This window comes from Hyaena hyaena, unplaced genomic scaffold, assembly GCF_003009895.1.
Source record: "Hyaena hyaena isolate Hyena2069 unplaced genomic scaffold, ASM300989v1 scaffold_646, whole genome shotgun sequence".
Taxonomy (NCBI): Eukaryota; Metazoa; Chordata; class Mammalia; order Carnivora; family Hyaenidae; genus Hyaena; species Hyaena hyaena.
In genome coordinates this window covers 444,296-470,035 of record NW_024081278.1, presented here as the reverse complement: position 1 = coordinate 470,035, position 25,740 = coordinate 444,296, and the positions used below count along the sequence as shown (strand labels likewise).

Below are 25,740 nucleotides of genomic sequence, written 5' to 3'. Positions count from 1 at the left end.
CATTTTTAAGATACTGAAAACAGGGTGGTTGTAACTGTAGAAAAGATGTATCACACTAAACATGAGTTTCCTAGCATACCAGAAAGCTACATACACCCAGACAGTTGTATCTGAATTTTACACACCCAGAGGGTATCTTGTGTGTATGATTATGCAAGTTTTTCCTTTGGGCTGAGGTATTGTTAGCAAAGATGGGCCAAAGACCATGCTAATTCACCAGGAATGCTTCTTAGTGAGGTCAGCAAATATCAAAATAATTATTTTAAGGTAAAATTCTATATTTAACTCTATGTTAATTATACACATTTATTTCATTTATAATTTTATCTTGGTTATATGAGGCACAGCGATTTTTACTTAAGTGTTATGGACAGGCTGCTTTCAGCAGGCTGAAAGCCTGGGAGACACCCACATGTCAGCCTTGTGGGTTATATATGAATTAGGCCAAGCAAACTCAGCCCATCAATACTGAGGGAGTGATGGAAAGATAAGTAAGAGAGTTTCTTCAACAGATAAATGCTCTGGAAAAGGGAGCTAGACCTGTTAGATTAAAATCAACTCAACAACCAAATGCAAGGTGGAGACATTATGAACGCTGGTTTGAACAAACTGATTGTGAACATTTTTGAGACAGTGTGGGAAAATTAGACATAGTTTGAATATAGATGATATTAAGAAATTATTGTTATCTTTGTTTAATGTTATAATACTATTGTTATATTAAAAATGATCTATTGATGATCTATATTTTATCTGCGAGTTGCTTTAAAGTATTCCAGCAAAATTTCTCTAAGTGTGTGAGGAATGGCACGTGACCAAGACTGGCAACATGTTAGAAACTACTCAAGTGGAGTGAGTGAAGACTACACTAGCAGTGCTCATTATATTAGTCTTCCTATTTGTGTGTCTCTTTGAAACTTCCCATAAATTTAAATAAAAAAATTAATCAGTTGCATAAGTAAAGTCAATTTTAGAATGTTTTCATGTAGGTTGAATTTTGAGCCATGTTTTAAAGAGGAGAATAATCAAGGTTCCTGGAATGAAAGGGAAGAGATAACATTGGTTTGAGCTAAAAGGACATGGATATCTGTGTTATGCATATACGACTATGTAAATGGGATGTTACTGACGCAGCTGTGAAGTAAATCTAATAGAATTCTGAATGCAGTTGCTCATCTTCATTTCCTTGAAGAGGAAAGAAACTCCCTTATTATTCAGGGTGCACAAAATAAAAAGGAGTTCTCTTGGTCTGTGGATTATCCTTCAGCCGGCAAGACCAAGTCATTTCGTTTGAATCATCAGAGTGAAATAAATTACTAGATCTAAAATGTGCACATAGAAGTTCATTACAGGAAACAGAAGAAGATCAATGTTCTGGTGCAGTGAAAACTGCTGTATTATATGTAAACAAAGAGTTCAAGGAGCTCTGAGATGTTATTTGGTAAATTGAGTAATATTAACTTAGTTTACCTCACAACAGTGGTGTCTGGGCAGCACTAGAGACAGAACGTGTTCAGCTGATTGAATGATTAGAAGAGTGATTTTTTCCCCTATAGTGTTAATGAAAAAAGTGGCTAAAGTAAGAATGAATCACGTAAAAATGAAAAAGGAAAAGCTTAATGTGAGTGAAAGCTCGTTACCAGGAGACCTAATTGTGCTTAAAAATAAGACCAAACCCATAAATAATGCAAGAGGGCTCCAGTTGTTTACTAGGTGGCTGTAATGATCCTGGGCTTTCTCTGTGTAGAAGAGATTTTCACTGACAAGTCTGCCAAATTACTTTCTAATTACAACTTGTGAGTAGAACTCCAGCAGAATGGAAAGAAATGTACTTTTTTTTTTTATTGATCCCAAATAGTTACCAACAAATCCCTTGTCTCATTGATGCTAATAATACATATGAATGTATGTGAAAGTCCTTGGATGAGGACTTTCTCAAAGTAATAATCAGCTCCCAGTGGAGTAGGTCAGGCGAGGGACCTGCAAAGGGCTAACTAACTGCATCACAACAAACACAGTATTGAGGAACCAGTGTAGACATATCACAGTGTCAAGATTATTTTATGAGCTATTTAATAAATAGAACATGCTAATAATAATTTTATGACAGGGCTCTTGCAGAGATATAAAACAAAACCTAAATCCCCAAATCAATTAGGATGCTAATATTCACAGGAAATCAGAGCAAAGCATTTAAACATAGAAATATTTCTAGAATTAAAAAACTAGTTTTGTAAACAAAAAGTAGCACTCTAAATGTATAAAAATATTGGGTGGTAACTAATATGTGTATCAACCAGAAAAATATTTTTTAAATCATGTCTCTGCATAATTTTTTTTACCTTTATTTGTTTATTTTGAGAGAGTGTGTATGTGTAGGAGGGGCAGAGAGAGGGAGAGAGCAGGAATCCCAAGCAGGCTCTGCATTGTCAGTGCGGGGAGCCCGGTGTGGGTCTCAAACTCACGAACCTGTGACATCATGACCTGAGCCAAAATTAAGAGTCAGACGTTAAACGGACTGAACAGCCCAGGCACTCTGTCTGCAAAATTTCTTTAAAGCAAGTTCCTGTGCTCTTTGAGTTATGTTGAGCTTTGCTCTTTCCTACCTAGTTCTTTTTCCACACTCCTTCTGTTTCTTCTCATTTCATAACAATCTCTGAAAATCAACAGATTAACGTGTAATATAATCTGAGATAAATTAACTCAGATATTCTGGGCCTATCCTTGATTATGTCTCTAATATGTAATCTTTTAAAAAGAACAAAGTGGACCAGAGTCGAAGTAAAGGAGTAATGCCAAGGGCATCAATACAGCTTAAGACAATATTATTAAGCACAATATTTAAGCATATTTGCTTACAAAAAATAACTGCATAGACTGTAGTTAAATACTTACATTTCACATCCTACAAATTCATTTAGATTTAATTCTGGTAGAGGAGCAATTAAAACTTCCTCCCCTGCTCCCTCCCTGATTTTCCCTTTATAAGCTTTCAACCAACAGATGATACAGGGTGAATACTTTCAGGACCAGAAGGGTCCCTGCCATATGAGGCATATTATTGAAGGATTTTTTTCCTTTTTGTGATCCATTTGAGAATACATCTGAATCATATTGGCTTTCACATAAGGGGACTGATATCAGATCTCAGTGACAGGTCAACATTATAATGGACATTCCTTGGCAGACAAGGATACAGACAGGATGGGGGATTAGGATAAGCAGGCTCAACCATGGGAATTATTAACCAGAGTTCCACCCAATTCACAGGAAGTACACTTGACAGGAGATAGCGTGATCAACAAGGAGCTTGAAAAAGAACAAATCTGAATTTATTTTTAAGAAATCTCAGCATCTAACCTATGATACATTTGCATCATATGCTTGGTATAAATGTGTCATAAGGTAATAAACACTGGAATAATACATATGCATTTTAAATAGTATGAATTAACATATCCCCTTAGGGCAGTCCTAGAGAAAAAAATAAATTGTCCAAAACTGTCATTATTATGAACCATGTATTTCATTTTGAATGCAAGTCTAGTGGTAACTCTAGCTACAGCTAATATGGCTAGGTTTCAGTGATATAGTCACTGACCAACTGGTAAAAGTTAGCCTCCTAAATGTTATCCAAACACAGACATACGCATAGAGAGAAAAGAGAAAAAGTTACTGTTCTATTAAATGTTTATACACAAGTGACTCAGATAGTATAAAGCAAGGATACGCTGTCTATTCACTTAAAAACTAGAATGTGAACATAATTTTATGTTAATTTTATTTCCTTTATTGACAATATTTTAGGAAGGATTTCTAATTGAAAGGCCCTCTAAAATTTCCCTATAACATTTAAGAGTTATCCAATTTTTAAAGTTGCCAAATCTGGTCAATTCCTTCTTTGAAATATCTCTTTCTCCTCTCTTTATTTCTTATACCATTAGATAAAATTTCTTGGATTACATCATTCTTAATATTCAAAGCCTTGCTAAAATTCATCACTATATCTAATTTCCTATTGCAGAAATATTCCTTCTCTCTCTCCTCAGCCCCCCTCTGGTATTTAAATCCTCCTGAGTGTGGCCCTTTGCCTCCAACTCACTCAGGAACAATAGGCAAACTGCTCAATGCACTATCCCCACACACAGAGATTTTATTTTGGGTGAGGGTTTTTTTGTTTGTTTTTGTTATTGCTTTTGTCATCCTAGATTCAAATGTCATTTCCTCTGTCACTACGCCCTACCAGGGTTTACCTTTTTTATCTTTTCTTACTTCTTTAGTGGTTACTGTGTATACACATTATTAATGTATTACTAATATGCTCAGAACCTAAATCACATATACCCATAGTATGATTCCTAACATTAAGGAATAAACACAAAATATTTATCATATATTTTCATTCTCTTAATAGCCTGGGTCCATTACCACATAGGCAACAAGCAACATGTGGCAGGTACTCAACAAATACTGGTTTTATGAAAGACTGAATTGTACTAAACGATATTCAGGATGTCTGAACTGGCTTTTAGGGACTGATGTTAACCTGTTTTCACAGCTTTCTGAGACAGCTTGCATCAACAAACTTACACTTGTGTACAGTGGAATAGACATTTTATTTAAAGACACTGGCCCTTCAGTATTGCCATGGACTGAACAGTGACCTCCAGAAATTCATATGTTGAGGCCCTAGCCCCCAGTGTGATAGCACCTGGAGATGTAGCTTTGGGGAAGTAATCAGGCATAAATGAGGTCTGGGTCCACATGATGAGACTAATGCCCTTGGAAGAAGAAACTAGAGAGCTTACTCTCTCCCTCTCTCTGCCATGTGGGGATATAGCAAGAAAATGATCATCTCCAAGTCAGAAAGAGAGATCTCACCAGGAGCTGTATTGGCCAGCACCTTGATTTTGTACTTTCTAGCCTCCAGACTGTAAAATATAAATTTTTACGTTTAAGCCACCAGTCTATAGTGCTTTGCTGTAGCAGCCTAAGAAGAGTTATATAGCTATTAACACAAAGTTTTAAGCATTTATTTTATGAGGATTTCCAATGTTTTTATAGATACACTTGGTAAACAAAGGCAAATATTCTGTTTGTAGTAGAGTAGCAAATTCAATTTAGAGAAGACTGGGAAAAAATTATGTGATTCTGGGAATGCTTGATACAAAATTTTCCTTCACCATTATTTCACTTTTCCTTTCAAATGTAATGGGATTGGGTCATAAATAAACACATACATTTCAATGTGCTTTTCAAATTTTCAGAGCATATCAATTTTCTTTTAAAGCACTTTATGTTCTAACGTAATGGTTCTGAAATATATAGAAAGGTAGCCTTGGTCAAGACTACATTTATGTGTTTGGAGTGGAATCTTCCTATATTCCTCCATCTGTGTCAGGCTAAGTCATTTCTGACTAAGGTTGACTTTCACTAATTTGCTTTATAGTATGTGTCAATGCTGGAATGATAAGCAGTTATACTTAGTTATGTGTTAAAGAGACTCTGGGAACATAACTGCTTCCCAGATCCTTTGCAATGCATCAACACAGGTAATTCCTACAATGACAACAACTATTAATAGCAAAAATGAATGTCTGTCCATAATGGCCACTTTATGGTTAACAGTTGGCAAAGGGTAGGAGTAGGAGACCAGAACAGAGGAGACCTTACAAGTTGGCTTATAAGCTGGTAAAATAGAATTTAGAGTTTTATTTTTCTACTACTGTGCAAGGTTCAAATCATTTGAGAAAATCTGAATCGTAATACGTGATTTTGTAAGTGTTCTGCTGAGTGGTACATTCTTTCCTTTCTATGTATACCTACTAAATTAACTCTTAATGTCCACTTCTTGGATATGACTGATTATCTTCTAGACAGGGGAATTATGAGGGTCTTCTTGTTTGTCTCCCATATCTCAGGTATCATCTGGTTTTAACTTTTTAAAAAAAATTTACCAATAAAGTTTTAGAGCGAAGTTTTATTCCTAACTGCCCACCATCACCACCCCACCAAAGAATGCTACATTTTCAACCTAAAAGTGTATATTTTACTACTGTGATAGTGTTTAAAGCCCACTGCTCTCATATCTAAAAAGGTTACTTTACTGTTGAATTGAATGCAATAACTTCTTTCCAAATGACCAGATAAACTTCAAGGATTTCCTGATCCTACTAATTAATGACAATTCAGTACTATTAGAAGGTGGGACTATATTATTGATTACATGGCTTCAGAGTTTAGGTCAGCAAACTTCTTCTGTAAAGGTCTTGATAGTAAACATTTTTGGCTTTGTGGACCATACGGTTCCCATCATAACTGCTCAACTTTGCCTCATTTCCATGGTAGCAGCCATAGACCATGGATAATGAAACAGGTGCAGTTGTGTTCCAATAAACCCTTAAATGCAAAACAAAACAAAACAAAACAGCAACAACAAAAACCAGGCCACAGAGTAGATTGGATGTACAGGCCGTTGATTGTTAACACCTGGTCTAGACCAATAGTTTGATAAAAACTTCTATCTTTAGAATCACAGAGTGGTAAAGTTAGCAATCTCATATTTTAGTTCATACGGCGTCATTTCCAACATGAGCAAGGGAACAGTAATTTAAAGCTGAAACCATTAAAGTTCTTTACTTAAGAATAAATGCTTAAAGAGTATACAAATGCAAATAGATTAACAAAATGCAATAACCATTTTTCCTTCTATATAAAAAATATTGTAGATATCTTAGTTTCTTCTATGGTTTCATCAAATCCTTTTATGGAAATGCTAGGCAAATTTCTATTGGCTGTCCTAAGCTATCTCTACAGTGACATTTCAACATTTTAATGCATACTTCAATATTTCCAGTTGTTCCCCTGCCCTCATCTCTAATGGACAGTATAAAATATACAACCTCTAAAATTACTTATTTCAGACTTAAGAATTTTCATCAATATTACAACTACTCTCAGGGTGAAAACACTGGAGATAAAGATCCATACGATCACCTTTTTTTTTTTTTTTAAAGTCTACTTATTGATTTTGAGAGAGAGAGCTTGGGGAGGAGCAGAGAGAAAGAGAGACACATAGATAGAATCCTAAGCAGACTCCATGGTGTCAGCGCAAAGCCTGTCCCAGGGCTTGACCATGAGATCACTACCTGAGCTGAAATCAAGAGTTGGATGCTTAACTGACTGACCCACCCCAGCATTCTTCCATATGATCATCTTTGACTCATTTATTTCTATCTCTGCTTCCACAGTCTGCTACTAAGTCCTAAAGTTAATTTTCCTCTACTGTGTGTTGAAAATCCATTTATTTTTGTCCATTCCCACTACTGTGATTCCAGTCTGAGCTCCTATTACTTCAGCCTCACATTACTACGACAGTGTCCAGCTGGCATCCAGACCCACATGTCTTGTCTTTCTAGCTTATTCTGTACATACTGACAGATAAAACAGTGCTTTCATCAGGTCCTTGCTCCTACCACTTACTGAACAAGGTCTAAAATACTGATCCTGATAGTAACACCAGCTTCTACAAAATCACCCAAGGTTGTAGCACACATCTTCGGAGCTTCAACCTACCCACTTTTTCTGTGAACACATGTAATGTTTTTGTTTTTTTTTCCCCAAATGCTTAGCTCATGTAATTGATCTTACTTCTCTCCTTTCTACTCATTCTAATGTTATGGTACAAGACCAGTCCAGCTTTCTTTAGGACTTCTGTAAGCCCTTTAGCTTCAAATGATTGCGTTTGCAATGGATTAGTTTCAGTCTTTAACCAGTGATATCATTTCCCTAACCAAATGTAAGCTTTCTGGCTTAAATATATGTATTCTTTCCTGATACACGTTGGTCTTTCTATAAAGTCTTCTGAATTCAATCACAGTTGAATGTACGACTGGAACTAGAAAGTCTGATGCATAAGAGAGGACGGGGGTAGCTTCTCTATAGTCTTTGTGGATTGATGCTAATCCTGAATGTACAATTATTTGAATCATCAAAAAAACATCACCAGTTGGCATTTTAATATCTGACTAGATAAGAACAAAGATGAAAATAGCAAGAAACTGACAGGTTAGTCATGCAGAGTTCTGAAAACAGCCTGACCATCAAAGGAGGAAAATTCTGCCTTTTGCCACTAGCAAAAGATATTTCTCTACTCTTAATTCTCCTCATTTCATGTTTCTGTAGGAATATAAATTCTAAGAAAAGAATCTTTAATCTACCAAGGCAACAAAGAAAAGTTCATATGGAAGTAAAAGGGGTTCTTTCAAATATATTGATGCAGAAATGATATGTTACAATGCAACTTTCTCTTCCCAGAGATCCTGAAAATAGAAAAGACTGTCGAGGGAGAGTAAGAAGTCTGACAACAAGATTAGAAAACCTTATTTAAGTACAGGCAGAGGAAGAGGCTCTAGTAACAGGAAACCAGGAATGGAGCAATCAGAAAGTCAGGAGATAGCAGCACTGAGGAAGCTGGAAGCCCCATTAGATACTATGAACCAGTCACCCAGGAGGGAAAATGAATAGAGGTTTTCAGATCTGGATAGGAAATGATTACCAGTAATCACAGAAGGAACAGTTTTTATGCAGGCTGTGTGTCAAAAACCAAAAGGCCCATGTCAATACGGTTGCGTTTATGCCTACTATGACCTCTGTGCACATTCCCTGGGGCTACCATCTAACAGGAAGGGTAAGAAATTAACACTTAAGGAAGACTTAATATGTACAAAGCGCTGTGGGGATCATTATGTCCCTCAGCCTTGGAGGGAGGATATGAATAAACCACAGTTGTGCAGCAGTTAAGGAAGAGTTTGGAACTGAAGCTGTTTTCACACTTGTGCTGCTTCGACCCTATCTCAGATTTCCTCCAGTGGTGTTCTATAGAAATTCATCTGTTTTTCCCTAACTTAATTTCACACTTTGATCCTTCATATTGGTATTGTCTGTGCATAGATTGTAGAATGTCAAAAGTGGTAAACTCCTGAAAGATCATTTGGTCCAACCCTCTTTTTTTCATTTTCTTTCTTTTTTTTTTCATTTAAATTAACTGAGACCCAGGAAGGTGAAGGGATGAGCAAGCCTTAACCTGTGACAGTGAAAGAACTAGTCTAAAACTCATGTTTCCTAATACCCCTACTCAAGCCTATTATATTATAAACTCTATGTAGGGCCTGAGTTTTATGCAATTGTATGCTTGACTCAGAAGGAATGAGCAAGGTAGAACAAGAAGCTCCTGTATCACGCAATTTCTTGATGAATAGTTTGAAATGAGGAGAATGGCTTTCAATTCTAAATACCTAAGGCTCTGTAACTTTAATGGAGACAGTTATGTTTGAGCCACTGCTGATGCTGGAGGATATATAATGAAAATTTAGTATATGAAATAAGGTTTTAAAAATCACTAGACAGTATTATTTATAAACTAAATTTTATGTTTCAAATAAAGATTTCTAAAAGGATGATGATACAAGTAGAAGACTTAATAAAAAAGGAGATTTCTTTCCTCAAATTAAAAAGGCAATCCAGAAAGCCTGCATGGCTCAGTCAGCTAAGCATCCAACTCTTGATTTTGGCTCAGACCATGATCTAAAGGTTCATGAGTTTGAACTCTGTGTCTGGCTCTTCAGTGACAGTGTGGGGATTATCTTTCTGTTCCTTTTTCTCTGCCCCTCCTTCTCTCTCTCTCTAAGTATATTAACTTAAAAAGGAGTAATCCTTTCACTATAAAGGATCTCAATCAACAAAAACTGCAATTCTGTATGCTTAGACTTTTGCATCACTATCACATACATAACTACAAATGAGAGGCAAAACATATGTTTATGAATTAAAAAAAAAGGTGGCTGGGCATTCAATTACAGATTCAACTACATTTTAAGTATGAAGCAGAAACTACATGCTAAAAGTCAATACAAGTAAAAACAATCATGATACCTAAAGACTGAACTTGCTACAAGTATAAACAACATGTTTGAGAGCTTGAAATGTATTACCCACAATATCTAGTAAATAGTCATACTATCCAGTAAATGTTGGAAACATTTCTATCTCATTTCTGCAAGACTCTGTATTATCTAGTAGTACAGACACATTGCAGTCCAAATATGTCAGATTTTGAGTAAATAAATCTGCCATTTAAGAATCAGTAGTGAATATGCATAGAATTGGGCATAGCCATGACAACATTAGGGTGTCACTGCTGAGAATTTCTGGAAAGTTAACCAATTATATTACATGCATGCACATATATAGTACATATGGGCAAGGATATAAGGATCTTATAGACTTTTTAAAAATGTTTTTTGTTTATTTTTGAGAGAGAGACATACACAGAGTGTGAGGAGAAGAGGGGCAGAGAGAGAAGGAGACACAGAATCTGAAGGAGGCTCCAGGCTCTGAGATGTCAGCACAGAGCCCGACGAGGGGCTTGAATTCATGAGCCTGTGAGATCATGACCTCAGCTGAAGTTGGATGTTTAACCGACTGAGCCACCTATGCGCCCCAAGGATCTTATTGACGCTTAAGACAACAAACTGTTATGGAATACCAAGATCCAAACACTAACCAAAAATCCTCAAATAAAGTGCAGGGTATAATAGTCATAACCTTCTCAAGAACTTCTTTTATCTTAAATCGGAATCAAAGAAAAATTCAACCAAAGGAGTTATAGTCTAATGTCAAAGAACAAAGGACACAATTTAAAAAGATGATTTTCCATGTTCCTGTGTGAGGTAGAACATGTGGTAACAGACTGATATCTGCTTTGCTTGCAAAGCATAGCAGCAAAGTGACAAACTTACTAAGCTAGTGGTTATGTTAGTGAAGTTGAAGAACTGAAAAGCAAATCAGCTGCAGGATGGGGCCGCTCACCTCTTGCCTGCCGTCCAGACCCACAGCCTTCCTGCACTCCAGGGCTGTCCTGCTGCACACTCCAAGGGACTAATTGGCACCTGCGCCATTTGTGAGTCTTCCACCTACAGAAAAAGAAGAGAAGCCTCACAGAGAGGAAGCAAAAATACCAGGCGAATCCTAGAGATAGGGTGGCAGGAAACATGACTCTGACCACTGTAAAGGGGAATTTATTTGACAATGCTCAGTCCCATCTAAATGCAACTTAGAGCTCTATCAAGACATTGAAAAAAGGAACATTAACTATAAAAGTACTTTCTAGGGGCGCCTGAGTGGCTCAGTTGGTTAAGCATCCAACTTTGGCTCAGGTCGTGCTCTCGCAGGTCGTGAGCTTGAGCCCCGCGTTGGGCTCTGCGCTGACAGCTCAGAGGCTGGAGCCTGCTTTAAATTTGTGTCTTCATCTCTCTCTCTCTCTCTGCCCCTCTCCTGCTCATGTTCTGTCTGTCTCTGCCTCTCAAAAATAAACAAACATTAAAAACATTTTTTTAAAAAATTACTTTCTATGGCAGTGGAGACAAGAGTCCATCATTGTCAATTTCTATAGAACTTAACTCTATACACGCATTTAGCCTTTCATAAAAAAGTGTAGTTAATACTTCTTGCATTTGTTTCAAGTACAACAGCATTTAGCCTTTTTAATGATTAGGACTGGCATCAGATGTAAACTATAGTACTAGAAGTGTGCATCTCATTTAAGTAAGCTATGTTTATTTTATATTCAAGTTATGAAACCATATGCAGGTCATGAACTTTTTTTATGGTATACTTTGGTTAGCATTGTAGGTGTAAATCACAAACTGCAATTACAATACATTTTACAAAAATCCCCCAAAGAAACACGTTTGGGATGATAGTTGTCAGGCAGTGTGCATAGTAAACATGTGATTACACTGTGTGACATATCAGGAGTAAATGCAGATAAATTAAGATGGCAAACTTGCCATCAGATACATTTTAAGTTATTTTGTGATCACATGTTCCATCAATTAATGCCATAATACTTCATTTGTTATCAGAAATGCAATTATATACCACTTCAAGTTTCAATTAGGTGCCTTCTTTTAATAGTTAGGGGGGAAATTTTCCCTAATAATTATCAAGATGATGATAAACAGCTTGAATTACCTTAAATTTCCTTGAGGTGGCCACAAATGAACAGAAGAGACATCTTACTAGCATTAGTGAAATAAAGATGTCATTTTGTGAACCAGAATGTCAGCATTTATGAGGAACAGGTGCTGTTTCGAGCCAGGGGAAGAATGCTTAGACTATTCCTTTACCTGGAAGGGAAGTGCTTTTGTGTTTCATCTTTATTAACCACTTTTCTGAATTTCTTTTAAAAAATTTTTAATGTTTATTTATATTTGAGAGAGAGAGACAGAGAGAGACTGAGGGCAAGTGGGAGGGGCAGACAGGGAGACATCAATCCTAAGCAGGCTCCAGGCTCTGAGCTGTCAACACAGAGCCAGATGTGGGGCTCAAACTCAAGAACCGTGAGGTCATGACCTAAGCCGAAGTCATTCGCTCAACTGACTGAGCCACCTCGGTGCTCCCACTTTTCTGAATTTCTTATAGTTTATGTCAACATAAGGAATTCCCCCAAATCCCTGGAGCTAGTGATACAGTTTGGAAATTTACACAAGTGTTTGTCTCCCTGGAGATAATTCCAGTGGCAGAGTGGCAACCTTAGAGAGGCAAGAAATGGCACACAGCCATAAATCACACAGATGTCACTGAGCCTGGGGGACAGCATTGGCTTTCTTCTCTCATCGTTGGAAAGAAAATGGTCTTGTAGTATTTGCTCAGTGCATGGCTTACAACGGTTCTGTTTTGAACTCTATTACCTGTAGCTTTGGCACACTTGAGGGGCCTCACAGGCTCTCTCTTCGTAGAGCGGGTCTGTGCAGTCCTTGCCTCCGTTGGCTGGCAGCTGAATGATGATGCGGTGCCGAGCCTGCTTCTTGACTCCGGAGTCCCCTGGAATGAAGCAGTTTTTTAACTGTTGTACTCTGCACTGATAAAACAATCTCCAAATACCAGGCTGTGTGAAGAAATTACATTGCTTCTAACTACATATGCTTTGACATCTGTGAATGAGAGACCTCATCCAGTCTAATCATTCTCTAACTTCTCCAGACCCTTATATTGAACATCCGATCAATTTATATTCAAAAATGTGAAAAACAGAGAAAACAGTTACATAGTAAACTAGACTTCCTAATGTGCAGATACAAAGTAATTGCTCTTTTATACATTTCCTTCCCCTTGAGAAATATGACAGATCTAATTAATTTATTTTCTTCTATCTTAAGTTTAGTTTTATGCCATTTCACATAGTCTTGTTTACCACATGGGACTTATACAGTTTTAATGAATCTTTCTTAGGAGACTATATTCACTGTTTTAATGTGAAACTTTATTTCTTTGTTACTCACTTAATTTGAAATGCATACCTCATAAATTATTCTAGTCATTTATTATTCATGTTAAACAGTCTAAGATCTTCAATTCAGGTCACATTTTAAACATCAGGACTGTAAGTAGTGAAATGAAAATGGTTTCTTAGAAGCAGGATTTTTACAGAAGCATTCAAAATGCGATTACCGTAAGTAAATAACTCCATATTATGCTTTTAAAAAAACAATGGAAATAACTGATTCACCTACAATGAAGATATTAGCTTGACAGTATTACTGATATAAAGATGTCCAAATATTTTATTATTTGAAACAAATAAGGTACAAGACTTGGCAACTTTAATAAAAGATATTCCAATTTACCATATATACCCTTTAAGTACTGATGACCACATAGCACAATTTTACTTACACAAGAACTTCCTAAAGAATTATTTTAATAAAGTTCCCCTAGATACATTTACATTTTTTTGCAAGATCATTAAATATTTGACATTCAGTTACAGAAACAGAAAAAATTAAAAGGATTAGCAGTTCCTAACAATGGATGTTTAGTAAAAAATTAAATGAGGGGCACCTGGGTGGCTCAGTTGGTTAAAGTGTCAGACTCTTGATTTTGGCTCAGGTCATGATCTCATGGATCGTGAGATTGAGCCCCACAGTGGGCTGAACGTACAGAGCCTGCTTGGCATTCTCTCTCTCCCTCTGTCTCTGCCCCTACCTGGTGTGCCTGCTCTCTCTCACTCTTTAAGGTAAACAAACTTAACAAATCTTTAAAGACATTAATGAAACATTCTAAAAGTTACTGTGTCAGTAGAAAAATATTTGACAATTAGAGCTTTCCTATAAGGGACATATTTTCTCATGAAGTTGGAGTATCCCTTAGCATGTGACTCCCAGCAGTGTGGACTGGAGATTTCTATATTAGATGGGGGAATGAACCAGATTAAAGATTCCTAAATGTCTGACAATGTAGGAAAATCTTTTTCAAAAAAAGAAAATGAAAACCAAAACAGATTACTCAGCCAAAATCCACAACTACTAAATCAGAATCTTTGCGAGCTGGGTTTGGGGATGTGATGTTTCACAAAGCTTGCCTGAGAATTATGATGAAGAGCCAGGTTCGAGATCTACTGGAAGAGAGGACCCTGTCTATCCCATCCCAATTTAAGATTTCTAGGGTTCACATGTACCTTTTTAGGATTATTCCCATTGTGGGGGAAACTGGTACTATTAGGGACTATATTAACTACTTCAGCGAATAATTAGAATACTATACGTAATAAAGCAGGGAATTAGGTGCTGAAGGTAGTGGGTAACAGAGAAAGTATTCGAAAACAGTGTCATAGACTTTTTATTGTAATGATAGTTTGAGTGTCAGTTGCAACTTTTACATATTAAATATAATTTATCTAGAAAAGATCCAAGAAATGCCAATGAGACTTTTAATAAAATTGCTAATGCTGCCTCCATCCATTATGCTGTTCAAGGCCCCTATTTTAAGGCCCAGGCGATAAATTCCTCTAATAATTTAGAGCTATGAGAAATTTTGTTTCCTTTGACAATCTATTAAGAATCTTACATGCTTCCATTTTTTCCTTTGTTCACCAGAATCTCAGGGCTACTTCTCTTCTCAATTGCAGGAGCTTGGCTTAACTTTGACATTATAGTACAATTTTTCTCTTCCTCCCCTCCCTCCCTCCAGCTCTATTTACTACCTTCTTTTACACTTTCTATTATTTTTCTTTTTTTTTTAAATGTTATGATCTGTCTTATACAAACTAAATAACCATTCTTATCATTTGTTGGGGAAAGGAGGGAGGTATTTGCTAAAGAAGGAAAAGAGGGAGAGAAACGGAAGAACAGGTCTTTGTTTCCGAGGTGGTCAAGATTCTTAAGAGTCAATTAACTCTCCAGTCCTTCTCTACCAACAGGTAGACAATAGACATGGAATTGAGACCCAGGGATCTGGAGCTCAAAGGACACAACGAGTTCAGCGTCAGCGGCACCTTATACACTAAAGTTCCTGGTCACAAACTATCTAGATATCACAGGGGACATACGTAGGGCCGTTCAGATTTAAGAAGCAGCAGTCAGTGTTTCAATCCTACTTCATTTTTTGACTTGAAAGGAAATATTTCACTCCAGGTACAGCCCTGAAACATTCTAATGCCTTTTCATCACAACATCCACAGGCGTGTATTTGATATATAAGATCACGATAACTCTTTTCACTTCCACAATCAATTCCACAATGGCGATCCGTTTATTCTTTATAGAAGTTCAAATACCTTAACCTTGTGCAGCCCACAGAACAGAGACTGTGAGCTGATGAAAGCAGAACATTCTAAAGCCATAACACCTGCAGAGGAAGTTTAATGGGTTTACACAGGAAGTGTCATGACATCCATGTTTCTATCCACTGGGAGGTTCATTTCTTCTCAGCTGTCAGCTAGGAAATTACTTGTATACTCAAAGAAATAGCACTGTGGAACTCAGCCAGGTTACAGAGTCCTCAGATCAGAATGCAGACAAAAGGAGAGCTACAGCACATATTTAAAAGAAAGGTGGAAGTTTTCCCACTGATAACTTGAACTGACAAACTTGGAAGTTTACAACCTTAATAGTTCCCTACACATCTTTGCACCCAATTTATTATGTGTAGTTGATAGATATGTATTGTTTCCATTTATCTTTTAGCAAATATTTGCTGATGAGCAAACACATTTATTTCACTACTCAATTGGAGTATTAGTTAGCATCCTCTACTTCTTTTCATCCACTTCCTTATAATAGGATGCACATGGGTATGAAGTCTGTGCACTGAGGATTACTAAAATATAAGGGATCATTTTGTTCACTGGAAACTATAAACATGGGAAAAATAAAGAAATATTTCTGTAGTGTTTAGAAAAAAGGGATTATATATTCAGAAAACAATTATGTGATAATGAGGGACATAGACTCAAAGGGCATTCAATTTCTCATATAGTTACATCATTTTACAGGTTATTTTTAGACAGTCAAGATACATAAGGGGCAGGTAAAACTAAGATTTAAACTGGAAGGAGATGGATGGCAGGCTGAGCAGCACAGTGCTAGGAAATTAAAGGGAGAGTTTCATGCAAGAAGCAAAATATAATGGTGGTTTTCACATCCTTGGGGTAATTCTAGTCCCGTACTGCCTAAGGACATCAAGGTGGGATAGATTCCTCTGTAATATCCCTTCTAGCTCTCCAGTCAATCAATACAGTTAGAGAAAAAAAAAAAAGGTTTGAACAGAGAAATGTATTATTTCATCAAAAGTAATGATAGTTTTAAGATCATAGTTATAAACAATTTATATGCATAAATGTTTCCCACTTTTTTAGGAAAGTCCTTTGTTAAAATTTACAAAAATTTGGAACAAGTTAACAAGGGCATGGGTTAGAGGATTAAAACTACTCTCTACTCAATACTGATCTTTATCAGCATTGATTTTTCAACACATAACTTGAGAGAGGGCTGAATAACATTTCAAATAATTCTTGTTCTTCCTGTAATACTAGACTTTTCTATTTTGTCTTTTGTAGGACTATAGTGTAATTTTATCTCTTTTAAGTGATTTTTTAAACGAGGAACTCTCCATTTCCTAAGTTCAAAAGTCTAATAAGATTTAGACTTTACCTGCAGAACTAAGTTTAAAAGAACCACTCTATCCTTGAATTAGTTTTCTGTTGCTATTATCTATCCTTGGACAGTGAACTCTGTTTATTATTATTTATTTAAAAACTTTTAACGTTTATTTATTTTTGAAGGGGGAGGGGCAGAGGGAGAGAAAGGGAGACACAAAGCAGGCTCCAGGCTCTGAGCTGTCAGTTGGGCTTGAACTCACAAGCCATGAGATCACGACCTGAGCTGAAGTCAGACATTTAAAATGACTGAGCCACCCAGGCGCCCCAACTCTGTTTACTATTTTTAATTGTGTGCAGAAGTCGGTGTTACTTCAATGAAGCTTAGATTATTCCCATTTTATACCAAATAATGAAAAATAAACTAATCACATGTCATTGCTTTTTTTGGTCCTTAGAATGAAAGGCTACTTTTCTATAACACCATTGTATCATTATTATCAGTTGTTACAGCAGTTTACAGGCAAAAAACAGAAAAGGCTTCTCCAGGAGCAAAAAGCATCTTGGCACCGTTGTCCAACAGCATCCCATCTCCCACACCCTAGGCTTTATTTCCTCAATACACAATTAGAGTTTTTCTTTTTAAGTCTGAGTGCCTAGGTTTAGGGTTTCTGAAAGCCTTTTGTTAGAGGACACTCAATACAGAGCTTCCAAGCAGAACAAACAGGGCTCATCTCCTGTTCCTGAGATGACCTACGCTCAACCAATCACAGCCCCGCTTCTCAGAGAGCCTCTTGCTCTTCACAGGATGGCAGATTTCTGAGCGTGGCAATCACTACCCAGGAGCTCCAGGGGAGAAGAGCAACCTAGTGGCACCGTGCATTTTAATTTACAACAGCTATTAAGCCCTTCAAGAGACCAGCCCAACTAAACTCATGATATCTCACCTGTCACTCGCCACGAAAAATTAGCACCCCGCCACTACCCCTCCTGCCACCGCCGCATGCCTTCCATCGTCAACTGAACCCACAGCACTCCAACCTGCATAACGTGATTTTCAGCTTCTCATTTTGTTCCATCCACTAATACTTCCATCTTGACACCCATTAGAACACATGGTCTCTCGTCTTCTATCTCCTGGAAATTTTCCTTCATAGTTTTTGCCACTGGAAGCTGATTCTAGTCCTATCTGTCTTTTCTTCCCCCTTGATCTTTAAAAATCTCCAACTCCTCTGTCATCAACTTTACCGTCAGCTCTACACCTGGTAGCAGCTAGCTAGCTATCCACGTTTCACTAGTTAACAGCTTCAGAATGTCCCTCATTGTAATCTTTTCTCTTTGTACCCCAGGCACCACTCTGGTGGCTTTGGTATCCACATGGTTACTCCATGCAAGTTGCTGGACTCTGAATTACTGTACCTCCTCATCTTCAATGACTTTTTCCTCCATTTCAAATCAATCACTAGCTCTTTCTGTCCATCCTTTTAAGTTATTTTCATTAGTACTTACACACTCTCATCTTTAAACATCTTACTTTCTCGACAATTCTCCTAATCTTCCAGTTAAATGGCTTCAGGTTTCATCTTACTCAAATTCCTCAAACGCAATTGAGATTGCCAATCCACTTTTCTTTTCACTCTTTCATTATCCATCATTCCCTTCAGGGCCTCACTTCTATCCCAACCCAACTTAGATTCCATACTCCATTATTACAAGAAATCCTCCCTCGAAAACACCCTTGACTCTCTGTTCTCTTTTTTTCTTGCTCTCTCCTGGGAAAGCCCCAACTCTAATCAAAACCAAATATTTTGTTATACTTTTTTTGCACTCAGGTAACTGAACACAGAGGGACAAACAATGGCAATTGTGTTGAGCAATCCCCTTTTTAAGACATAACTAAATGGGCTCTCCATGTTGTCTAGGAATTCTATACACTATTAGCTTGTCCACTTTTACATTCTCCAAACTGATGCCTCATTTTCTTCTCTTTCCTCAACCCCCCTACACCCTTCCCTTGGTCCTTCATACTCACTGAGAGATTGGAACAATCATTAAATGCTTTGTGTCACATACCACCAGACTGTAAGCTTCCTGAGAGCAAGAAACATTGATTTCTTTGTTTCCTGCTATACCTTTATATTTAAAATTGTGCCTGGTATATTCTTACTTGAGAAATCTTTGTAGAAAGAAAAAAATAAGTGCTTAAAATAATATATATGATGTTCAATGACATAATGAGCATTTAGAAACATTATCAGTAAATATATCCATGAAAACTTCATAAATAATCAAATTTTTTCCTCATCATGATCTAAATATCTTTCTCACACTGATACATAAACTTCTAAGAAAGACTGTTTTTAGTAAGGCAAATTAAAATATTTACTAGCCATTGACCATAAGCAGTATGCATTTTATTTTCTATAGGAACTTAAAAATAAACTGTAGGATAAAAGAAAAAAATAAATATATAAATAAACCATAGGCCAACCGTAAATTATATGTCAATTGAACAATGGTTCACAAAGCATATAGCACTTTACCACATATTATCTCATTTGTGCCACTGAGCAACTCATGGATGTTATAACCAAGTCTTGAGAGCTTAACCATCTTACCTAAGGTCACCTGGTTGATAATGGCCAAGGTTCAAACCAGATTTGCTGATTTAAAGTCCATGCATCCCATCATACCATAAAACCCAGTACTCATAACTGTCTTCAAAATATTACCTGCCTCCATCCTTCTTTCCAACTTTTTAAAGAAATTTTTTCAAAAATTTATTTTGAGGGGGATAATGGGTCAGAGGCAGAGGGAGAGAGAGAATCCCAAGAAGGCTTGATCTCATAAACTGTGAGTTCATGACCTGAGCTGAAATCAAACATCAGATGCTTACCCGACTGAGCCACCCAGCTGCCTTTCCAACTTCACATCTTGACTTTTCTCCCCATATTCTGGGCTCAGAAAAATGACTAACTGTCATTTTCTTCTCCAACAACACATCTTTTCATGGTCATGTGAGACTTTTCCTGATGCTTTTGATCCTCCACTTGGGATTCTTTTATGTGTTCCTTCTTTCAAAAAGATTGCTTCCACCTTCATTACAATAAGATTTTCCCTACTATTTGCTCCCACAATGTTTCCCCCCTTCTCTTCCTTAGAGCTCTCTCTGTTTTACCACTAAATCTTACTGAATCAAGTCTTAACGTTATCTGGTTTATGTTGAAGAGTTTTATATTTAAGAACTCTTATTTTATTTTATTGTATATTTTAAATGATATCAAAAGTTTCCATGAAGTCAAGGACAGTGTCTTCTCAACAGGACCATTAATACGGCAGTTATATGCAGGAGTCAGTAAATAAGAAATCCAGTAAGTATTTATGCATCTATATATAGATGAATATTAATTTAATTAACACACATATAGGATTTACAATCTATTCATTTATCTATCTGCTAAATTTTTAAAGGACCTTATATAAGTAATTATAGTTTGTAACAAAGTAGAATAAATCACTTAATATTGTAAAAATCAGCAGAAATCAAATTAAAAATCATATTATTTGAAAGGCACCTGGGTGGCTCAGTCAGTTAAGTATCCAAGTTCAGCTCAGGTCATGATCTTGCAGTTAGTAGGTTTGAGCCCCATGTCAGGCTCTGCGCTGACAGCTCAGAATCTGGAACTTGCTTCAGATTCTATGTCCCCTTCTCTTTCTGCCCCTCATCTGCTCATGCTCTCTCTCAAAAATAAAACATTTTAAAAATCACATTATTTGATTTTTAAATTATAGTATTTTAATAATTAAGTTATATCTATTTTTTGTTTTTTTCAAGTAGATATAATGCATAATAAAATAACTCATTTTGAAGAACTTACAGAAGAAAATTCATACACTCTTACATTGGTTCCTAATTCCTGGATATATTCCAATCCCAAATTAATTTTAAATAAAGACCTAAAGAAACTAGAAAATTTAATCTGGTTCTTCCCTTTTCTAAGTGACTATCCTAGGATCAATTTAGTGGAATATTTTATTTATTTCAACTTTATTTTCTTTGAATACTTTATACCATTTCAACTTTAATTTTAAACTACTTAATATAAGGAAATATTTCATATATGTAAGAGGCAAAGGTTTTTCCACCTTCAAATATTTCACTTAAAAATGTTAGATTTGTGTTAGATTATTAATTATATGATTATAAATGTAACCATACATATTTTGGAATTATTAGTAAATGGCTTTTTGTCATACTAACATGAACATTAAGTATAAAACATTAAGATGAGAATTAAAAGTACATGAACATCATGTAAAAAATAATCTTTTCTACTGTAGTGATGAATAACCAACTATTATCGCAGAAATAGTGACTGATAAGAAAGCACAATTCTGTTGCTGATTACGACCAAGCCAAATGATCTCATCCTAATTAGATTTTAAGAAAATAAGAGAAGAAATTCTGGAAAAATTGTCAGTGACATTGGTTTATTACTAAGTTGAATTCCAGTAACATTGTTTTAAAAACATTAATATTTATAACTTTTTGCACCAAAGACACTTTAGCTGTCTTAAAAGACTTTTAAAATAAAAAATGTATTTTTTCTCACTTTATGGTTTAACTTTATTTGATATTTCAAGGGTACCAAAAATTTTTAAAAAGCATTAAAATGGAGCTTATGTTTTAACTGTATAAAATGATAATCAGACTGTAAAAATAACCCATTATTAAATTCATAATCTCATATAACTTAAGGATTTAAATAATTTTTGACAATTTAAAGTAGTTGTTACTCTAGAAGCTGGCTCTTAATCTCTTTAGTAAGAGTCAAGAAGCATAAATAAAATAAAAGCATGAATGAAATTTAAGAAAATCTATCTGTATTCATTGGGAGAGTAAAATAAAAAATAGGAGACAGTCAAGGTGCCTGGGTGGCTCCGACGGTTAAGCGTCCGACTTCAGCTGAGGTCATGATCTCATAGCTCATGAGTTGGAGCCTTGTGTCAGGCTCTGCGCTGACGGCTCAGAGCCTGGAGCCTTCTTTAAATTCTGTGTCTTTGTCTCTCTCTCTCTCTCTCTCTCAAAAATAAATAAACATTTGGAGACAGTGTCACTCATGATACTGAGAGAAAATTTGCTCAAGTATTGCATAAGTCAACTGGAGGATACGGAAATCTTTCTCAGCAGCAATGAGAAAGGACCCCATCTTGGAGGATAAAGAATGATCAAAGTGTCTGCCATAATACTAAAGGGTCTTTGTAAGTAATAAATGCAAAACCAAACCAAACTGGGGACAAATCCTCATCTTGTAAAAATGCCTCGCAGCACATTAAGTGTTGGAAGAGGTACAATCTAGCTCTTTTTCTCTTTCCTTTATTCCCATCCTTGGGGGTCACATCAAGAATCTGTGGTGAATCTGGGCCCATGGCTATCTATTTTGTGTCAGTAAGAGGGTTGGAAGCCATGAGTACTGATAAGATTCCCAACTCTCTTACTGACAAGAAAGAGATAGCCATGGGCCCAGATTTAAGATACATAATAGATGAACATAGGGTAAGGGAAGCAAAAATAATACAAAAACAGGGAGGGGGACAAAACATAAGAGACTCTTAAATATAGAGAACAAACTGAGGGTTGCTGGAGGGCTTGGGGTAGGGGTGATGGCTAAATGGGCAAGGGGAATTGAGGAAGACACTTGTTGGGATGAGCACTGGGTATTATACATAGGGGATGAATCACTGGATTCTACTCCTGAAATCATTATTGCACTATGGATGTAAAAAAAAAAAAAAAAGAAAATATGGAGGGACACTATACATTCTTTTGGAATTAATGTTAAAGGAAACCTTATTAATTTAATAAATCCTAGAATTCGTTCATTTTGATCCAGATCATAGACATGCAGTTTTGTTCTCTAAGACTTCCAATCAATTTCTTGGGTGCTCAGGACGGTTTGATATTTATCTAGCTGTGCCTGAGGGAGGACCCAAGGTTAGGGTCACCCTACTCCTCCACCATCTTAACCCTACTCTCAAAGGCATCTCTCATTTTGACCTATATCATAGAGTCTTAAATCAGTTTTTGGCATAAAACTCATTTGTTTGGTTCTTTAAAGCTGTATTATCTTCTAGAAGGAAACCAGAACTGTATGGCTTCCTGACAAACCGAGCTTACATGGCCCTGTATAAGAATCACAAATACTGCTCATCTAGAAGAACTTGGAGGTCCTGCCTGGTGAGTATGTTTTCTAGGTTAGTAGCCTTCAGAAATCTGTAACTCATACCTTCTTTACATGAGGAGGGGCATGATGTCCAGTCACTATATGGTGTCACAATACAGTCCTTTCTACAAGGAAGCAGACAGGGTCTCACTGTTTCAGGTCGAAGGCTTTCAGGACACCTAGAAAACGCAGAGGGAAATTACTAGGCCTCTTTAGTAACCCAGAAAACAAAGTAATTTAATGCCTTTAAATCTTTCATTGCTAAAACTGCTAAAGAGTCACTTATCTATATCATTTAAATTCCAGGAGCCTGTCAGCTCTTGATAAGAACTATAGAACTCGATTACTTCTTCCAAACTGGACCTCAGAAAGGTACTCAAGGCAAGATGTGTAAATTTAATAATAGGAATTGTGCTATTAAAACAAAATATAATTTTACCTTATTCCCTTATAATAATCTATTAATAAATATTTCCTAACATGCTCTATAAGAAATCTGTGGGAATTCAAATTACCAATTTAAGGACTAATTCTACATCTTTGTATAGGTAAACAGGCTTATTGCTGACTGTGTTTCCAGGTTATTCTACACTTTATTTTTATAAAATACGTGTAACATAAATTTATAATGGAGTGTATTCAATATACAGTACATGCTCAAAAAGGATACTATATTTACAGCTATATATTTCATAATACATAACAAAATAATAAAAGTGGACAGATCATTAGGATAGACAGTTTTTTGCTTTAGTCCTGGTTTCATTTATGGGACTTTAAATATTTTTATAAGTTAAAATATTTTTTGGATCAAAAGAGTAAATAGAAGTAAAACAAAAATAGTTGATCAGTAATTTAAAGAAAAATAAGATACTGTTCTTACAAATTATAGTAAAATTAAATATTTAACAAATATATTATTTATTAGAGACACAAGAGAAAAATAATGACAAAATGCCTATGTGTCTTTTTTTTTTCCTGAAATGTCCTACTTATATTAGATTTTGCACTTTTTATAAGATAGCTTTAGGAAGGTGATGTATGAGTTTTAAGTACACTTTTGTGTATACTTAAATGATTTTTAAATTTCCCAATTTTCGTCTGTATCTTCAAGATCTGATTCTACTGGTGGTGGTCAAATGTCGATCACTAGCATTAACACTAGAGGAAGAGGTATATTAAGGCCAACAAAACATAACAGCATAAATCACATGACTCAAAGTAACTTCCTGTTCTGATTACTCAGAAGTTATCTTTTGATGTCACATAAATCTCTGACAAAGAAGCTAAGAGGCAGTGAAGAAATAAACTGAACAACTAGGATTACTATTGCTGGAATAACTTGGCAAATTAGTGAAAAATGGGATTTAAAAATACTCCCTATGGGAGAAGCCAAATTTTCTGTAGGTCAGAAGAAATGGTCTTTTAACAAGTTAATCAGGTTTTCAGAACTGAAGTATGAGTGAAAAAATATCAACATCATCAATCTCCTTTACTTTTTATATCACTGTATTATAATTATTTATCTACATGTCCCATATCATACATAAATATTATGTTCTATTCAATTATACAGATACATGCTTTTCCTTTTCACTCTGTAACACCAGGGTTTATTTGGAAGTGGATGTGAAAATTATATATGACTCAACATTTCAAAAAGAAATAATCTTCCTGGTTTACATGGAGTATAACCTTGGATTTCCTTTTTTTTAAAAAGTGTTTATTGATTTATTTTTGAGACAGAGAGAGTATAAGCAGGGGAGGTGCAAGAAGAGAGAGAGAGAGAGACAGAGAACCCCAGCAGGCTCTGCACTGACTGTGCAGAGCCAGATGTGGGCTCAAACTTTGAATCCCTAGATCATGCCCTGAGCTGAAACCAAGAGTCAGATGCTTAACCAACTGAGCGACCCAGGCGCCCCAACCTTGGATTTTCCTAATTGCTATGATTACTCAAAGTCATAGACAAAAAAGAAATTTAGATGGGAGTCATAGAAGTTAATGAACTGTTAAAACTGAGATTATAAATCACTAGAATTTTAATTTAACCTGCATTCTTAGCCAGGAAACAGTATATGGCAAAACCTCACATATGATACTGTTAATTCTTTTGAAATTATGGAATTATTGATTAGTAATTATTATTGGGAGCACTCCTTTGCAGTGAAGCATTTTACAACATTAATAATAAGAGAACAGAGGCGCCTGGGTGGCTCAGTCAGTTAAGAATCTGATTTCGGCTCAGGTCTTGATCTTGTGGTTCATGAGTTCTAGCCCCCCTTAGATCATTTGTCTTCCTCTCTCTCTGCCCCTCCCCGATTTTCATGAACGCTCTCTCGTCTCAAAAATAAACATTTAAAAAAATAATGGGAGAGCATTACTCAGCTGTAAGCTCTTCAAATTTTAGCCCTTTATAAATCAACAGAATTTACAGTGTTATTTTTGACAACCTCCAAAATTCTGTTTTAGTTTAGAAATATCCACAGCAAGATACTTGGCTAACTGTGGAGAACAAAATTACTAACAACAAAGCCGTTAAATGAACACAGAAAGATAAATTATACAGCCTAGATTACATCC

General features: G+C 36.1%; 1 protein-coding gene across 1 annotated transcript in view; it reads right to left on the bottom strand.

Moving 5' to 3' along the window:
- THSD7A (thrombospondin type 1 domain containing 7A) overlaps window positions 1-25,740 on the bottom strand; it is a 431,097-nt gene that overhangs the window by 61,816 nt on the left and 343,541 nt on the right. The window contains exons 9-11 of the mRNA XM_039216623.1: window positions 23,224-23,339; window positions 12,753-12,885; window positions 10,870-10,973 (exon numbers count right to left, since the gene is read on the bottom strand). Of these exons, the coding sequence (XP_039072554.1) occupies window positions 10,870-10,973; window positions 12,753-12,885; window positions 23,224-23,339 (353 nt within the window). The remainder of the gene's footprint in view (window positions 1-10,869; window positions 10,974-12,752; window positions 12,886-23,223; window positions 23,340-25,740) is intronic.